Source organism: Emys orbicularis, chromosome 3 (assembly GCF_028017835.1).
Source record: "Emys orbicularis isolate rEmyOrb1 chromosome 3, rEmyOrb1.hap1, whole genome shotgun sequence".
Lineage (NCBI taxonomy): Eukaryota > Metazoa > Chordata > Testudines > Emydidae > Emys > Emys orbicularis.
This window is the reverse complement of record NC_088685.1, coordinates 19,734,950-19,748,795: the sequence shown is the minus strand read 5'-3', so window position 1 is coordinate 19,748,795 and position 13,846 is coordinate 19,734,950. Positions and strand designations below refer to the sequence as shown.

Genomic DNA, 13,846 nt, shown 5'->3' with positions numbered 1-13,846 from the left:
ATATCACAAGTTTGAATCGTCACTGGGATTCTCGGTCTGTTACCATGCAATTTTTAAGTTCTCAGCCATTTTCGGCTTTTTTACACTTTACTACGAATTACATCCATACAACAGCACAGGCTTTCACCTAGTATATATTTTAAGATACTGATGCACTGTGTAATACTCCTGTTAAATATTTATGCCTGTCTTCATGATGAATGCACATATCTCTAATTTAAGAATGCATCTAACTCTTTTGATTGCTGTGTCTCAATGCCATACTACTTGAAACATCATTTAGTGTGGGCCTTCCCTGTTGTTTCACACTTGGCAGGAGTGATGCATGTTTTAGAGCAGTGGTTTTCAAACTGCGGGTTGTGACCCCGTACTGGGTTGCAGAACGTAAGGCACTGAGTTGCGGTGGCTCGGGCCAGCACAGCCGACCGGGCCGTTAAAAGTCCCGTCTGCGGTGCTGCCCGGCTAAGGCAGGCTAGTCCCTATCTGTTCTGACAGTGTGCTGCGCCCCGGAAGCGGCCAGCAGTAAGTCTGGCTCCTAGGCGGGGGAGCCATAGGGCTCTGCGCGCTGCCCCTGCCCTGAGCACCAGCTCGGCATTCCGGGCCAATGGGAGCTGGGGTGGGGGCGGTGCCTGCGGGCGAGAGCCATGTGGAGCGTCCTGCACGCCTCCGCCTAGAAGCCGGACCTGCTGCTGGCTGCTTCCGGGGCGCAGCACAGTCGCGGTGCCAGGACAGGCAGGAACCCTGCCTTAGCACCCCTGCTGCACAGCTGACTGGGAGCAGCCCGAGGTAAGCCCGCGCCCCAACCCCCTGCCCCAGCCCTGAGCCCCTCCCAACCCAGAGCCCCCTCCTGCACCCAAAACCCCTCATCCCCAGCCCCACCCCAGAGCCTGCACCCCCAGCCCAGAGCCCTGACCCTCTCCCGGAGTCCAATCCCCTGCCCCAGCCCTGAGCCCCCTCAAACCCAGAGCCCCCTCCTGCACCCAAAACCCCTCATCCCCAGCCCCACCCCAGAGCCTGCACCCCCAGCCTGGAGCCCTGACCCCCTCCCGCACCCCAACCCCCTGCCCCAGCCCAGAGCCCCCTCCAACATCCTGAACCCCTCATTCCTAGCCCCACCCTGCAGCCCTCACCCCCGCACTCAGACCCTCTGTCCCAGCCCTGAGCCTTCTCCCACACCCCAAACCCCTCATCCCCAGCTCCGTTGGGTCGCGGGCATCAACAATTTTCTTGAACTGGTTGCCTGAAAAAAAGTTTGAAAACCATTGTTCTAGAGTCATCCTTGTGCCTCTCTGCTGATGGATGTTATAAGTGGAGCAGCCCTGGGGTGAAATCCTGGCCCCATTGAAGTCAATGGGAGTTTTACCATTGACTTCAGTGGGGTCAGGATGTCTCCCTGGGTGTATTAGCTCTATTGACTGCAATGGAATTAAAACAGGAATAGGTTTGCTCCGAGGTGTTAAACTCAGTGGTGGCGTACGTAAAATGAATGATGCTCAAGGCAAGTAATTCTTGGTGAATATCACGAAGAGATAAAAAAGTGTGTATGTGTAGGGGGTGGGTTTTTAAAACACCTTCTTGCAGTGACCCAATTGAGTTTTTTTTTAAACTTTGATTTCATTTAATAAGGAACCCCTTCCCCCTCCACCCCCGTTAGAGAACACAATGAAGTTTATCAAGTGTGTAGCTTCTCAGTACCCGCTGGAAAGACCTGATTTTGCTCTTGCAGCAGCTCTCACATTAAGAGCTGGGTCATTGGAGCGAGATTAATCAGAGGCATAAATCACAGTGGTCAGATTGGTGTTTGTTTTGCTTAAATTCACCTGGCTTTCTTTCCTTCTTATCTCCCCTAAATCTCCTGGCTTCTCAACTCAATCATGGAGCAGAAAATTGAATGGATTTAAACTGCCATGACTTCCCTTGTGGGCTCTGACTGTCAGCCCTGAGGCTTGATTTACCGCTGGAACCCCGTTATAAAATGGCACAAGACAATTAAGGAGTCTTTCCTCCCCGTCTGCGCCAGACAAGGATTCCATCTCCTCCCCAGTTAGTGTGATTTTTATAATACAATGTGACTTTATCTTGTACTAGTTGAGGGGCCCACCAGACTAAGATTATGTCAGAGTCATGGTTAATTCTGCATGTGAAGTCCTATTTCTATACATGTCCAGACTGTTCAAGGGTATTTTTCTCATTTTGTTGTTGCACCTTTCCACCTCCTCAGCAGTGATTTGTTATTCTCAGCTCACAGTGACTGGGAGCGAATCAAGCAGGAAGTAGAACGAGAGAATACACAGAAAGCTTTCTTTGTTCAACATAATTTGTTGCCATCTGTGACTTTGCAAAGGAAATTGACGCTCAGTAGATTAGTAAACAATAAACAAATTGCCTCCCTGGTAAGAAAGTCCCATGACATGTCAGTTGTGTCAGCTGATCACCCACTGACTGATTTGAAAAGTCAGCACCACTTTTGACACACTTATAACCTTTTTGTCTAGTATAGGGAAAATGTAGATGAGGATAGCAGGGGAAAGATTTTCAGTGGTACATGTGGAAAGACAAATTTTTTGTTAAGATCACATCCATCATACAGAATGCATCCAAGATATATTATAGAGTTCAAAGATAAATTCCAGTTAAAGAAAAGTTAATGTAAGAGCGGGTCTACATGTTTAATGCAAAAACTTTTAAAATCAAGAATGGGTTTTTGTGGCATGATTTGCATTTCTCCCTTTTTTATTAAATGCTCCATTACTTTTATTGATAATTTTATTAAAAAGATTGCAATAATTATAAACATTTTTTATTTAGCAAAGCCCAGGTTTTAGACAGAAAATGTGAATAATGATTTTGATAAATTTTTCAGCATTTTTTTTGCCAAAATGCCCATTTTAAACCACACAACATAAAAATAATTTCAAAATTTTGAATATTTTCATGAAATAATTTCTCCCTTTTTTGACCAGCTCTACTTAATGTTGAAGTTGCACAGTTAGATATTCAAAAAGTTTTCACATTCAACCTTAACTTTGCCCCTAGCATTCCAGTACAATCTTGCAATTGCATGGTTAATTTCTCCTGTGTCCTTTGATACACCAGTATGTAGCATGCTCTAGTGCTGTGTACTACTCTGTATGCCAGACAAAGAGAACCAGGAAGTCATTTATGTGAAAAATATGCAATAAGTGGTACATACTGGAGATTAGTGTATAACAAGGCAAAGGAATAATGAACATTTGTTGGCATGTAAAGACCACCTACGTTCATAGTTAGCTTAGCTTAGTGGTTTGTTGCCTCACTCTCTGCACTGTGCCTAGGGAAAGCTGTGCGGGTACTGGTTGCACATAGAAGGTGGGGATTCAAAAGTGCTCCATGTTAACTTAACTTAGTCCCACTGAAATCATTGGTAGTTTCCCATTGGTTTCAATGGGAGTAGTTAGGTCAATGCTGAGTGCTTTTGAAAATCCCACCTGGATTGTATAGAACATGGCTACTGACTAATGTGTGCATTTTCAACATAGTGAAAAGAATATGCTGGGTGACCTAAACACAGAGTTTTCATGCCTTAGTTAAATAACTTGCTATCCCCAAACTCTCCTAGGCACCTCTTCTTAATGCATCCTATTTCCATTCAGCGCCCAGATTTTTCATCTGTAGATCTCTATATTGAAAAGATCACAAGTATGTTCTTTGTTCACTTTGCCCTCAAAAATGGCTGAAATGTCTTGGTTTAAACTTTAAAATAAATCAACAAACTTCAAGCAGAGACAAAGCCTGGCAAATGTCAGCCAGAAAGGTGAAAACTTCCGAAGTATCTGAACAACCAAAAATATTGGGGTTTAGAATGGAACCTGCTATGTAACCTAAACTGGAGCAGCCATTGCTGTGCCTGTTATAAATATGGGAGATGGAGAGATGAAGGGGTGTTGGCTAGGGAGGAAATATATTATAAATATAAATATATTATATTTATATATAATAAATAATAATAATTATATTTATATTTATATTTATATTATAAATATATATATATATATATATATATTTATAATATAATTATATTTATATTTATATTTATATTTATATTATAAATATATAAATATAAATATATTATAAATATAATATATTTAATATATTAAATATATTATAAATATATTATATATGGGAGTGGAGAGAGGCTGGGAGAGTTAGACACAGTTTGCCGAAGTCGCCTTGTAAGTGAAAATTAATCAGGTTGGGAATGGAATTCATAGCTCTGTTAAGCAGGGACTTAACAATGCCAATGAATTATCTCACTCTGTGGTCTCAGTCAAAATGCTCTGACAGGTTCATGTGTGTCAGACAAACATTATGGTAATTTTAGAGCTTTAAGGGGCTCCACAGAAGTATGTAAATACCACCTAAGTCATCTAGCTGAACATAAAACTTAATTACTGCCCCACTTACTGCCCCCCCCCCTTCTGCTTTAAAGGATCATAGGGATAAAGATCATTAATCTTTCTTAATGAAGCCATTTTCTATCAGGAGACAGAATGTCTTTCCCCTGTGGATTTTAAGATGGAGTTTTATAAGGGGTGTTATGAATGGAGAAGTGTATGAAGGTAATTCAAAGAACATGAGAAATGGGAGAACCCATCAGGCTCCCAAGCCCTGCGTGAGTTTAGCTAAATTGAAACCACTGGAAGGGGGGAAAAGTGAGTCCCATTCAAAACTAAGTCGGCTGAGTAATACTCCTACCACCTCTACTGCTAGTGATTAGAATGACAATTGCTGCACCTTTTCTGTAACTAACAAAAGAAGGCATTTAAAAGTATGCGGTCCAAATCCTGACCCCACGGTGAAATCAACGGTCAGATTGTCAATAGCTTCAGTCAGACTGGGATTTGGTCCTGTATATTTAATGATCTGGTACTCACTGTGGCAACGCCAATCCTCTCTCCTGAACTATCTGTCTCTCAGACCTTGTCCACTCACAAAGTTACACCATTTTAACGAAAGGTGTGTTTTTAAATCTCTTTAGTTAAATCAGTGTGAAACCCTCAATTTTTTTGCCTGATTAAGCTAAATTGACAAAATCCATTCTTAAAGCAAAGTCTACCCAGGGCTTAACTAAATTGGTGTAAAAACAAACCTTAATTTAACACAGTGCAAGTTTGTGTGTAGATGAGATTTTTAAAAGCACTTAAGTGGCTTAGGAGTCCTATTTTTAAAAGTGACTGAGGAGCTCCTAGGTGCTAAAATTTTACCCAAGGCCTCAATCTTTCCTAAAATTTCCAGTGTTGTGCTTGCTTCCCTCTCTTTCACACTCATTCACTTAAATCTCAGATGTCTGCATTATGATCTAATTTGGGCTGCTAGCTAGCATTTCAGCCGTGCCATCCATTGGAATCCCCCACAGCCCCTGTGGTGCAGTGTTGCCATTCAGTCTGCTTTGTTTGCACTCAGTCGGCCAGGTCCTCAGCTGGTATCTATCAGTGTCACTCCACTGAGGCAAATGAAGCTATGCCAAGTTAAGCTAGCTGGGGATCTGGCCCGTCATTGTGAGCTTTCTAAGGTACAAGCAATACCACAATAATAAGTCTGAGTGAACAACTGATTTTAGGGGGGTCGCTTGCAAGAATTTGCATGGATATGGCATGAAAAATAATCTGAAATACAGATTTTGGATAGGGGGAAGATAATTGGATTCCCTTTTCTTATCTAACAAACACCCTGATCCATTCATTTCATTGTCTGGTTGGCTTGTGCCTGGAACGCTGTTATGTGGGAACTTGGGTATGTAAAGTGGTTGTGGTGAATTTGTGGTTCTTTGTATTATAGTAGTGCCTAGAGCTCCTAACTGAGGTCAGGGCCCCATTGGGCCAAATACATTTTTGGGTTAATATTGTAGCATTAGGCTGAACTTGGCCATTGTTGTTGGACTGCTTGTGCACTGAACAAGGCTGGGAAGAGTCCCTGGAATTCCAGGGCACTGAGAATTGGCGGCCTCTTCAGTGCAAGCTCATCATGCTGTTCAGTGAGGCCAAGATCACACTGCTACTCTGAAGCCTTTCTCCATTCAGTGCACTCTGATAGGTACTAAAGTGCTTCTATTTTTCTGTTTGTTTTTTGTATGTGTGCCCTTGCCCGTGTAGAAAATGCTGGATGAGTGCCAGGACAGACGGAGCTGCCAGTTCCTTGTCAATAGCCGGCTGTTTGGTCTAGACCCGTGCCCTGGAACCGGCAAGTACCTCATCGTATGGTACAAGTGCAGGCCAAGTAAGTATCTCTCCAGTGAGTCTGGTTGCTTTTGTAAGATCAAAGTTATCCCTAGCTTAAGCCTTTGCAGTGAGGCTTCCTAGCATTCTCTTTTGTGGGGATTTTCACTACCTTCCGCCTTTATTTTCAATGTAACATAAACCATTTGGGTACAGAAGAGACCTCTCGCCTGCTCTCTCAAGGCATTGCTGCTAGACTTTTTCCTTCTCATTGGCAGTCTGCAGTAAGGATTGTATTTGCAGGTGCCAGAGAAAGCGCTTGCCAACATTCAGCTTATGCACTGCCCTGGTAACATTGTCTTCCTTGGGTGGACTGCTCCAACTTTGTACTGCAGAGGTTTCCACTCTGCGCTGACTAGATGCCAGGCTGCACTTCAGAAGCCATTAGTACAACACAAATTGACAGTGTGACAACAATCCAGGTGGCCCAAACTTTCAAAAGTTGTGTGCCTAAAGTTAAGCACCCAAATAAATGGCCCGATGGGAACTGTGTCTGCCCAGCATCTCTGAAATAGGGACCATTTTTTTAGGTGCCTAACTCTAGGTACCCAAGTTTGAAAATGTTGGCCTATAACTTATTTGGCCTATAACTTATTTTGTATAGCCCCTTTCATACAAACCAGATCCCAAACCTTTTTGGAGAGTTAAATAACAGTTATGAAGTTATCACAGCCAACAATAGCAGAGGGGGAGAGGAAATTTAAAAAGGTCTGGGCAAGGACGAAGATAGATCTGATATCAGAAGAGATTTTAAAATAAATGGTGAGCTGAGGAGAAGGCTCTTGCTGCAGAATCCTGAGTCTGACACTTGTTGAGTGGGGGAAGCTGGCAAGATCTGTCAGGAATTAAATGAAAAGTGGGTAATGAAATATCGCTACCATCTGTTAGTTGTGGTCTTTGAGCAGGTGAATGGAAGGTCCATCTTTGTATGAGAATTTTCTCTGTATAAAATAGAAGTGATTAGCACGTTGTTCTGACAAGTTTCTGTTGTTCTGCATCAGCTGTGTTGTCTTGCCCTGTGTATAATATGCTGAAAAGGAATGTCATGAAAAGGTCTTAGGATTTGTATGCAGGTTCTGGTGAGGACTGTAGACTGCTGAAATTTTGAAGGTGTCATAGAAGCCCATCTCTACATGAATATTTATGGCTTGAAATGCTCCCCTGTTCACAGGTATGACAGGAAATGGCTTGTGTGTGTGAGTTGAATATCTGAAGTGTGGGGGCAAAGGGGAATTTTCCTGAAAGACAGCAGAGCTTTGCTAGATTGCTTGAGTTTATTTCCCCCAAGACATTTTCCATGCAGCTATAATTTTGCAGGGTGAACCAGGGTCACCTGATACATTTTATTGTTTCTCAGTCAATGAGCAAACTCTTCCTGGGAATCTGGTCAGTTCGTAATACCATTTATAATGCATTGACCATTAGGCTTGCACATTGAATGGCAGAAGCATTTTGAGCTCTCCACAGAAGCTTCAAGATCAGGGGTTTCAAACTCAAATCACCAGGAGGGCCACATGAGGACTTGTACGTTGGCCCGAGGGCCGCATCACCCGCCTCCCGCTCCGGGAAGAGGCGGGCACCACATCCCTGCAGCCCCAGGGGGAGGGGGAGCGGAGAGCTCCCTGCGCTGCTCTTGCCTACGGGTACCTCCCCCAAAGCTCCCATTGGCTGTGGTTCCCCGTTCCCAGCCAATGGGAGCTTCAGGGGAGGTAACCACAGGCAACAGCAGCTCATGGAGCTCTCTGCTCCCCCTCTCCCCGGGGCCGCAGGGATGCGATGTTCGCGGCTTCCCGGAGCAGCGCGGGGCCCTCAACACCATGGGGTTGGCAAATCCGCAGGCTGGATCCAAAGCCCTAAGGGGCCGGATCCGGCCGGGGGGGGGACGCGGCGTGCTGGGGAGGAGATGGGGGGGCAGCGGGTAGCTTGGCAGGTCGCAGGGAAGAACCCCGCGGGCCGCGTGTTTGAGACCCCTGTTCAAGACTATCTGCAGAGTAATGAAATAGCAGGGGTGTCACAAGAGCTAGTGCTCGTATATGTTGATTTGTAGTCATGTTTTTAATTTGCACTGCTTTAAGGGCAAAATAAGGTGAGATATGATCTTCTCATGAGCTCAGTTAGTGAATGGCAGATATACCACAAGGAGAACAGATATACCACAAGGGAATCATCAAAGTAGCTAAAATAACACCAGACCAAGGAGAACAGGTCTGGTGTTATTTTAGCTACTTTGATGATTCCCGCGGGCATTAAAAAGCCAAAAGATGTAAATACAAATATTGTAATATTCTAGGGGAACCCAAATATGCAGCCCTAATAAGTAGTGAGATCGTATGATTCAGTCCTGGAAGCTGTGGTCCAGTGAGGTGGCGGGCATCTCTGGGGAGGACTGAGCCCCCTCATCTCTTGTCATTGATCACCAGAAAGTATTCACCACAGGAAACATAAAGGCCCCAGAGAAGTGTGCTAACTGGTACGTGATCTGTTATACATTTATCAAAAGCCACAAACAGCGTTTCAATCCCCACAACTACTGCCTACAAATACTTGGATACAGTCTGCCCGGCGCATACTTTGTAGTGTTTAGAAGGCAGATCTGAAGCATCAAACAGGAAGGTGTGAGCTTTCCTGCGCTGAGTGCCATGCTGGAGACCTGCCAGGAGCCCTAGGATTGCCCGAAATAGGCACAGGTATTTGTACTGAATCTTTAAAAAAAATAAAAACCTAGGTAACCCACAGGTGAGTGTGTGTTACAAGGTCCACTCTAGAGGCTATAACTTGTTACAGCCCATAGCTATCGCTGCTTGGTTCTTTAGCTCCGGCTGTAGTAGATTCTACTTCTAGCTGTGGAGGTCTCTGGTTCAATCTCTGGTGTGGGAGGCTGCACAACTTGTAATAATGGCTTTTATTTGTATCTTTATTAATGAATGAACAGCTTGTTTGAATTCCCCCTCCCCACAACATAGCTGCCATTGAGCACCTTTGCCGTTACCTTGCAGTTACTGGGTGTTGGGGGTCGTTGGCTGCGTGTTTCCCTAGGGCCAGACTTATCGCCCCCGTGGTGTTAACGCAAGGTGCAATGGAGTGCTGCTCTCATGTTCCTTGGAAGTGAGTTTCAATCCTGCTTTGCTTTTTCAACCAGGTGGCTGCATGTTGGTTTTTTTTTCTTTCCCTTGAGCACCATTCAAAAAGATACAGGGATGGAATGTGGAGCAACATGCCTGCCAGACTGTGGGGTGGGGGGAGACCTGGCCATCCAGCCAAGACAGGGGGAGATTAAAAACCTCTCTTGCCCCTGCAGCATGAGCCTGTCTTGGATTCCAATGCTGCTTTCCTAGGGAGACAGGAAGGGGTGCCAGAGAGCTGGCACTGGCAAGTTACTGAACCTCCCCTCTTGAAAAAGAAGAAACTAAAAAGAAATAGTCTAGCTTTGCTCTTCTTCAACCACTAGTTGTGAGGCGCAATGTAGGAATCATGGCATGACGTTCTTTGGCCTGTATTATGCAGGAGGTGAGACTAGATGATCAGAATGGTCCTTTCCGGCCTTAAACTCTCTGAGTCTATGACACAGAGGGCATGTATCTAAATACACACGTCTCAGGTATGTACATAGCTCTGTCCCTAAATGACAGCTGCACAGTAAGTCCTCTATAGTGGCAAGAGTCTAGACTGTAGCTAGATGGTGTGTGTGTATATATAGATATTTCTGGGGTATGGAAGTGCTGGGGAGATCAGAAACGGTCAATAAAATGCTCCGCTCATTCTAATCTATTGCAGCTTGCTAATGACTGTAAGTTACTGCTGCTGTGTGTTCTCCCTCCAGGACCTAATACACATCTGCCCACATCACCACTGGGGAGATTTTCAAAAGCACCTTAGGGGTTCAGGAGCACAAATCCCTTTAAAAGTCAAAGACTTGTGCTCCTAAATCCCTTTGGTGTCTTTGCAAATCTCACCTGTTACTGGCAGCGTCAGCACAGAGGCTTCGAGGTGGGTCCCCCCCCCAGGTCAGGATTGGGACGTGTTGAGGGGGGCTGTGTGGGGAAGCTAGTACTGCTGCGGCCTAGGCAGTAGCTGTTCTACGAAGGTCTGATCCGAAGTCCACGGAAATCCATTGACTTCTGTGGGCTTTGGGTCAGGTCCTGAATGCATGGAGGATTTCAGTCTGCATGGCACTTTTCACGAACGTTAAAATAATATCTTACGCAGAGTATGATTATTTCTCACCAGAGTGCAGGTAACACACTGATTTTGTTTAGAACCAAGATGTATAATTACCCCGTAATCTGAAGAAACATAATTAGAGGGAATTGGCACAGTATTTAATTGGCCTCATACACATGCCTTCTAACTGAAATCCTGATTCACCAATATTATTAAAACAATTGTCGGGTGTGTTTATTCCCCTCCAATCTGGGAGACATAATGCTGTGTAGGATCTTGTATTGCTGTACACCAGAAAATACTCGTTCTGTGTGCCATAAATATGACTCTCTGGAGGGGGGATGGCATAATCTAGTGCTTGCAGTCAGAGGCTAGGAGCAGGACTCCTGGGTTCTATTCCTGCATTGACCTATGAGACCTTGGGCAAGTCATTTAACCTCCAAGTGCCTCAGCAAAATGAGGATACTAATGCCTACCTACATTTGTGGGGCATTTTGTGCTTCTTCAGAGGAAATGTGCTGTATAAAGTGAGTTATTTCTTAATTACTATTCTGAGAGGAGAGAAGAGAGATTTCCGGCGCACTTGACAACTTGGCTCCTGCCTACATGACCTCCGATTCCCCAGTCCTGCCATGAGTGCAGGGGACTGGACTAGATGACCCCTCAAGGTCCCTTCCAGTTCTATGATTCTATGCTCTGCCAATCTTCTTGCCTTGCTGCAGTTCTTGACTCCTTCTCCCCCTCCTGACCTCATGCCTTCTTTGCCCCTCTCTTCTGGAAACAGTTCCCCTTTCCTCCTTCGAAACACTTCTAAAGCACAACCTGTTCCTCGTGGTAAGCCAGCAGCAATGTTCTCTTGCCACTCTTTCTCTCTGCCCCATTGTATTGTAACTGCTGTGCCTTAAGATTGCAGGCTCTTTGGGGCAGGGTATCTTGTTTTTTATTCGGTGTTTTTATCTGTTGTAAAATGCTACATGAAGTTATCACATGGTATAAAGGATTGTTGGAGACTGATCTGTACCAAACCCCTTCTACTGAACATTCCTGGGATCCAAACTTTGCTGCTGACCCCTTTAACTGTGATGAGCCAGACCAGAATGTGGGCAAGTTTGGATGTGGGTTGTGATCGAGACTGGAACACTGTAGCTCAAACCCTACTGTAGTTCTTAAACAGCTGCCATGTTCCATCCCAGAAGTGGTTGCACTGCAGTGGTGGGTGCTGTGATCCTTGTGTCTTTGCCTCTTTTACTCATTATGTACATGTTATTATTTCATGTAATGTTTGCAAAGCACTGTGTGATTCTTGGATGAAAGGTGCTAAAGAAGTGCAAAGGACCATCCCTATGTAATTCCTGCTGTAGGAGGGGACAGCCTTCAATGAATTTCAAGGGACCCCAACTTTCCCCTGGGAGACAGTCGTCTCTACATCCCATGTAAACAGGTCCACCGACAGCAATTCCAGGCCCCAGGGCAGAACAGTCAATGCCCCCCTGCGCCCCCCCCCAAGCCGCACCCGCAAGGACGTGGTCTGCCTGACATTTGGGCGGTGATGCGCCTGTGCTGGCTAGTGCCCAGTGAGCTGCCGGTTGTGCTGCTGAGCGCGCTCTTCTGGCATGGCTGGAACTTCCACATGCCCGCCCGGTAGCGTTGCCAACTGTCTAATCGCACAAACCCAAAGACCCTTGCCCCGCCTCTTCCCTGAGGCCCTGCTCCTGTCCCGCCCCTTCTCCAAGGCCCTCTCCCCCCTCCCTCCATCACTCACTCTCCCCCACCCTCACTCACTTTCACCAGGTTGGGGAAGGGTGTGGGTTGTGGGAAGGGGTAGGGGTGCAGGCTCTGAGAGGGAGTTTGGGTGCAGGAGGAGGTGTGGGGTGTGGGCTCTGGGAGGGAGCTTGAGTGCGGGAGGGGATGTGGGGTGCAGGCTCTGGGAGGGAGTTTGGGTGCGGGAGGGGGTATGGGCTCTGGGAGGGAGCTTGGGTGCGGGAGGGGTGCAGGGTGCAGGCTCTGGGAGGGAGCTTGGGTGCGGGAGGGGTGCAGGGTGCAGGCTCTGGGAGGGAGTTTGGGTGCGGGAGGGGGTGTGGGCTCTGGGAGGGAGTTTGGGTGCGGGGAGGGTGTGGGCTCTGGGAGGGAGTTTGGGTGCGGGAAGGGTGCAGGTTCTGGGAGGGAGTTTGGGTGCGGGGTGTGTGTGAGGTGTTGGGATCTGGGAAGGAGTTTCGGTGCGGGAGGGGGTGAGGGCTCTGGGAGGGAGCTGGGGTGTGGGAGGGGGTGTGGGGTGCAGGCTCTGGGAGGGAGTTTGGGTGTGGGCTCTGGGAGGGAGTTTGGGTGCAGGAGGGGTGCAGGTTCTGGGAGGGAGTTTAGGTGCGGAAGGGGTTGAGGTGTCAGGCTCTGGGAGGGAGTTTGGGTGCGGAAGGGGGTGTGGGCTCTGGGAGGGAGTTTGGGTGCAGGAGGGGTGCAGGTTCTGGGAGGGAATTTGGGTGCGGGAGGGGGTGTGGGCTCTGGGAGGGAGTTTGGGTGCAGGAGGGGGTGCAGGATGCATGCTTTGGGAGGGATTTTGGGTGCGGGAGGGGGTGTGGGTTCTGGGAGGGAGTTTGGGTGCGGGAGGGGGTGAGGTGTTGGGCTCTGGGAGGCAGTTTGGGTGCGGGAGGGGGTGTGGGGTGCAGGCTCTGGGAGGGAGTTTGGGTATGGGAGGGGGTGTGGGCTCTGGGACGGAGTTTAGGTGTGGGAGGGGTTGAGGTGTCAGGCTCTGGGAGGGAGTTTGGGTGCGGAAGGGGGTGTGGGCTCTGGGAGGGAGTTTGGGTGTGGGAGGGGTGCAGGGTGCAGGTTTTGGGAGGGAGTTTTGGTGCGGGGGGTGAGGTGTTGGGCTCTGGGAGGGAGTTTGGGTGCGGGACGGGGGTGTGGGCTCTGGAAGGGAGTTTCAGTGCAGGGCAGGGTGAGGTGTCGGACTCGGGGAGGGAGTTTGGGTGCGGGATCTAGGCTGGAGCAGGGGCTGGGGTGCATGAAGGGCTCAGGGGGTCGACACTTACCTCGGGTGGCTCCCGAATTCCAGAAGCGACCAGCAGACCCCTCTGGCAGCGCAGTGGCTCCTAGGCAGGGAGCCCAGGGGGTCTCTGCGTGCCCTGCCCACAGGTACCATCCCCACATCTCCCATTGGCTGCAGTTCCCGACCAGTGGGAGCTGTGGAGTTGGCGCTCGGGCCGGGGCAGCGCACGGAGACACCCCAGCAGGGGCTTCAGGGATGGTGCTGGCCACTTCCAGGAGAGGCGCGGGGCGACGAGCAAGGGTGGGAAGGAAATCTTTTCAATTGCCCGGACCCCTTGGCAATTTCCCCCTTTGCCCTCCCCCCCACCCCCGTTGGCAGGCCTGCCCATAAAACATGGCAATAGATTTTGGGGGAACCTCCTCATGGCATGCATTGAATGTACCATCACACA

At 47.7% G+C, this 13,846-nt stretch overlaps 1 protein-coding gene across 1 annotated transcript in view; it reads left to right on the top strand.

Annotated features, from left to right (window-relative positions):
• The window catches only part of LOC135876763 (protein eva-1 homolog C-like), a 308,253-nt gene that overhangs the window by 118,508 nt on the left and 175,899 nt on the right, over positions 1–13,846 (top strand). Inside the window, exon 3 of the mRNA XM_065402099.1 lies at positions 6,132–6,255. Within this exon, the coding sequence (XP_065258171.1) occupies positions 6,132–6,255 (124 nt within the window). The remainder of the gene's footprint in view (positions 1–6,131; positions 6,256–13,846) is intronic.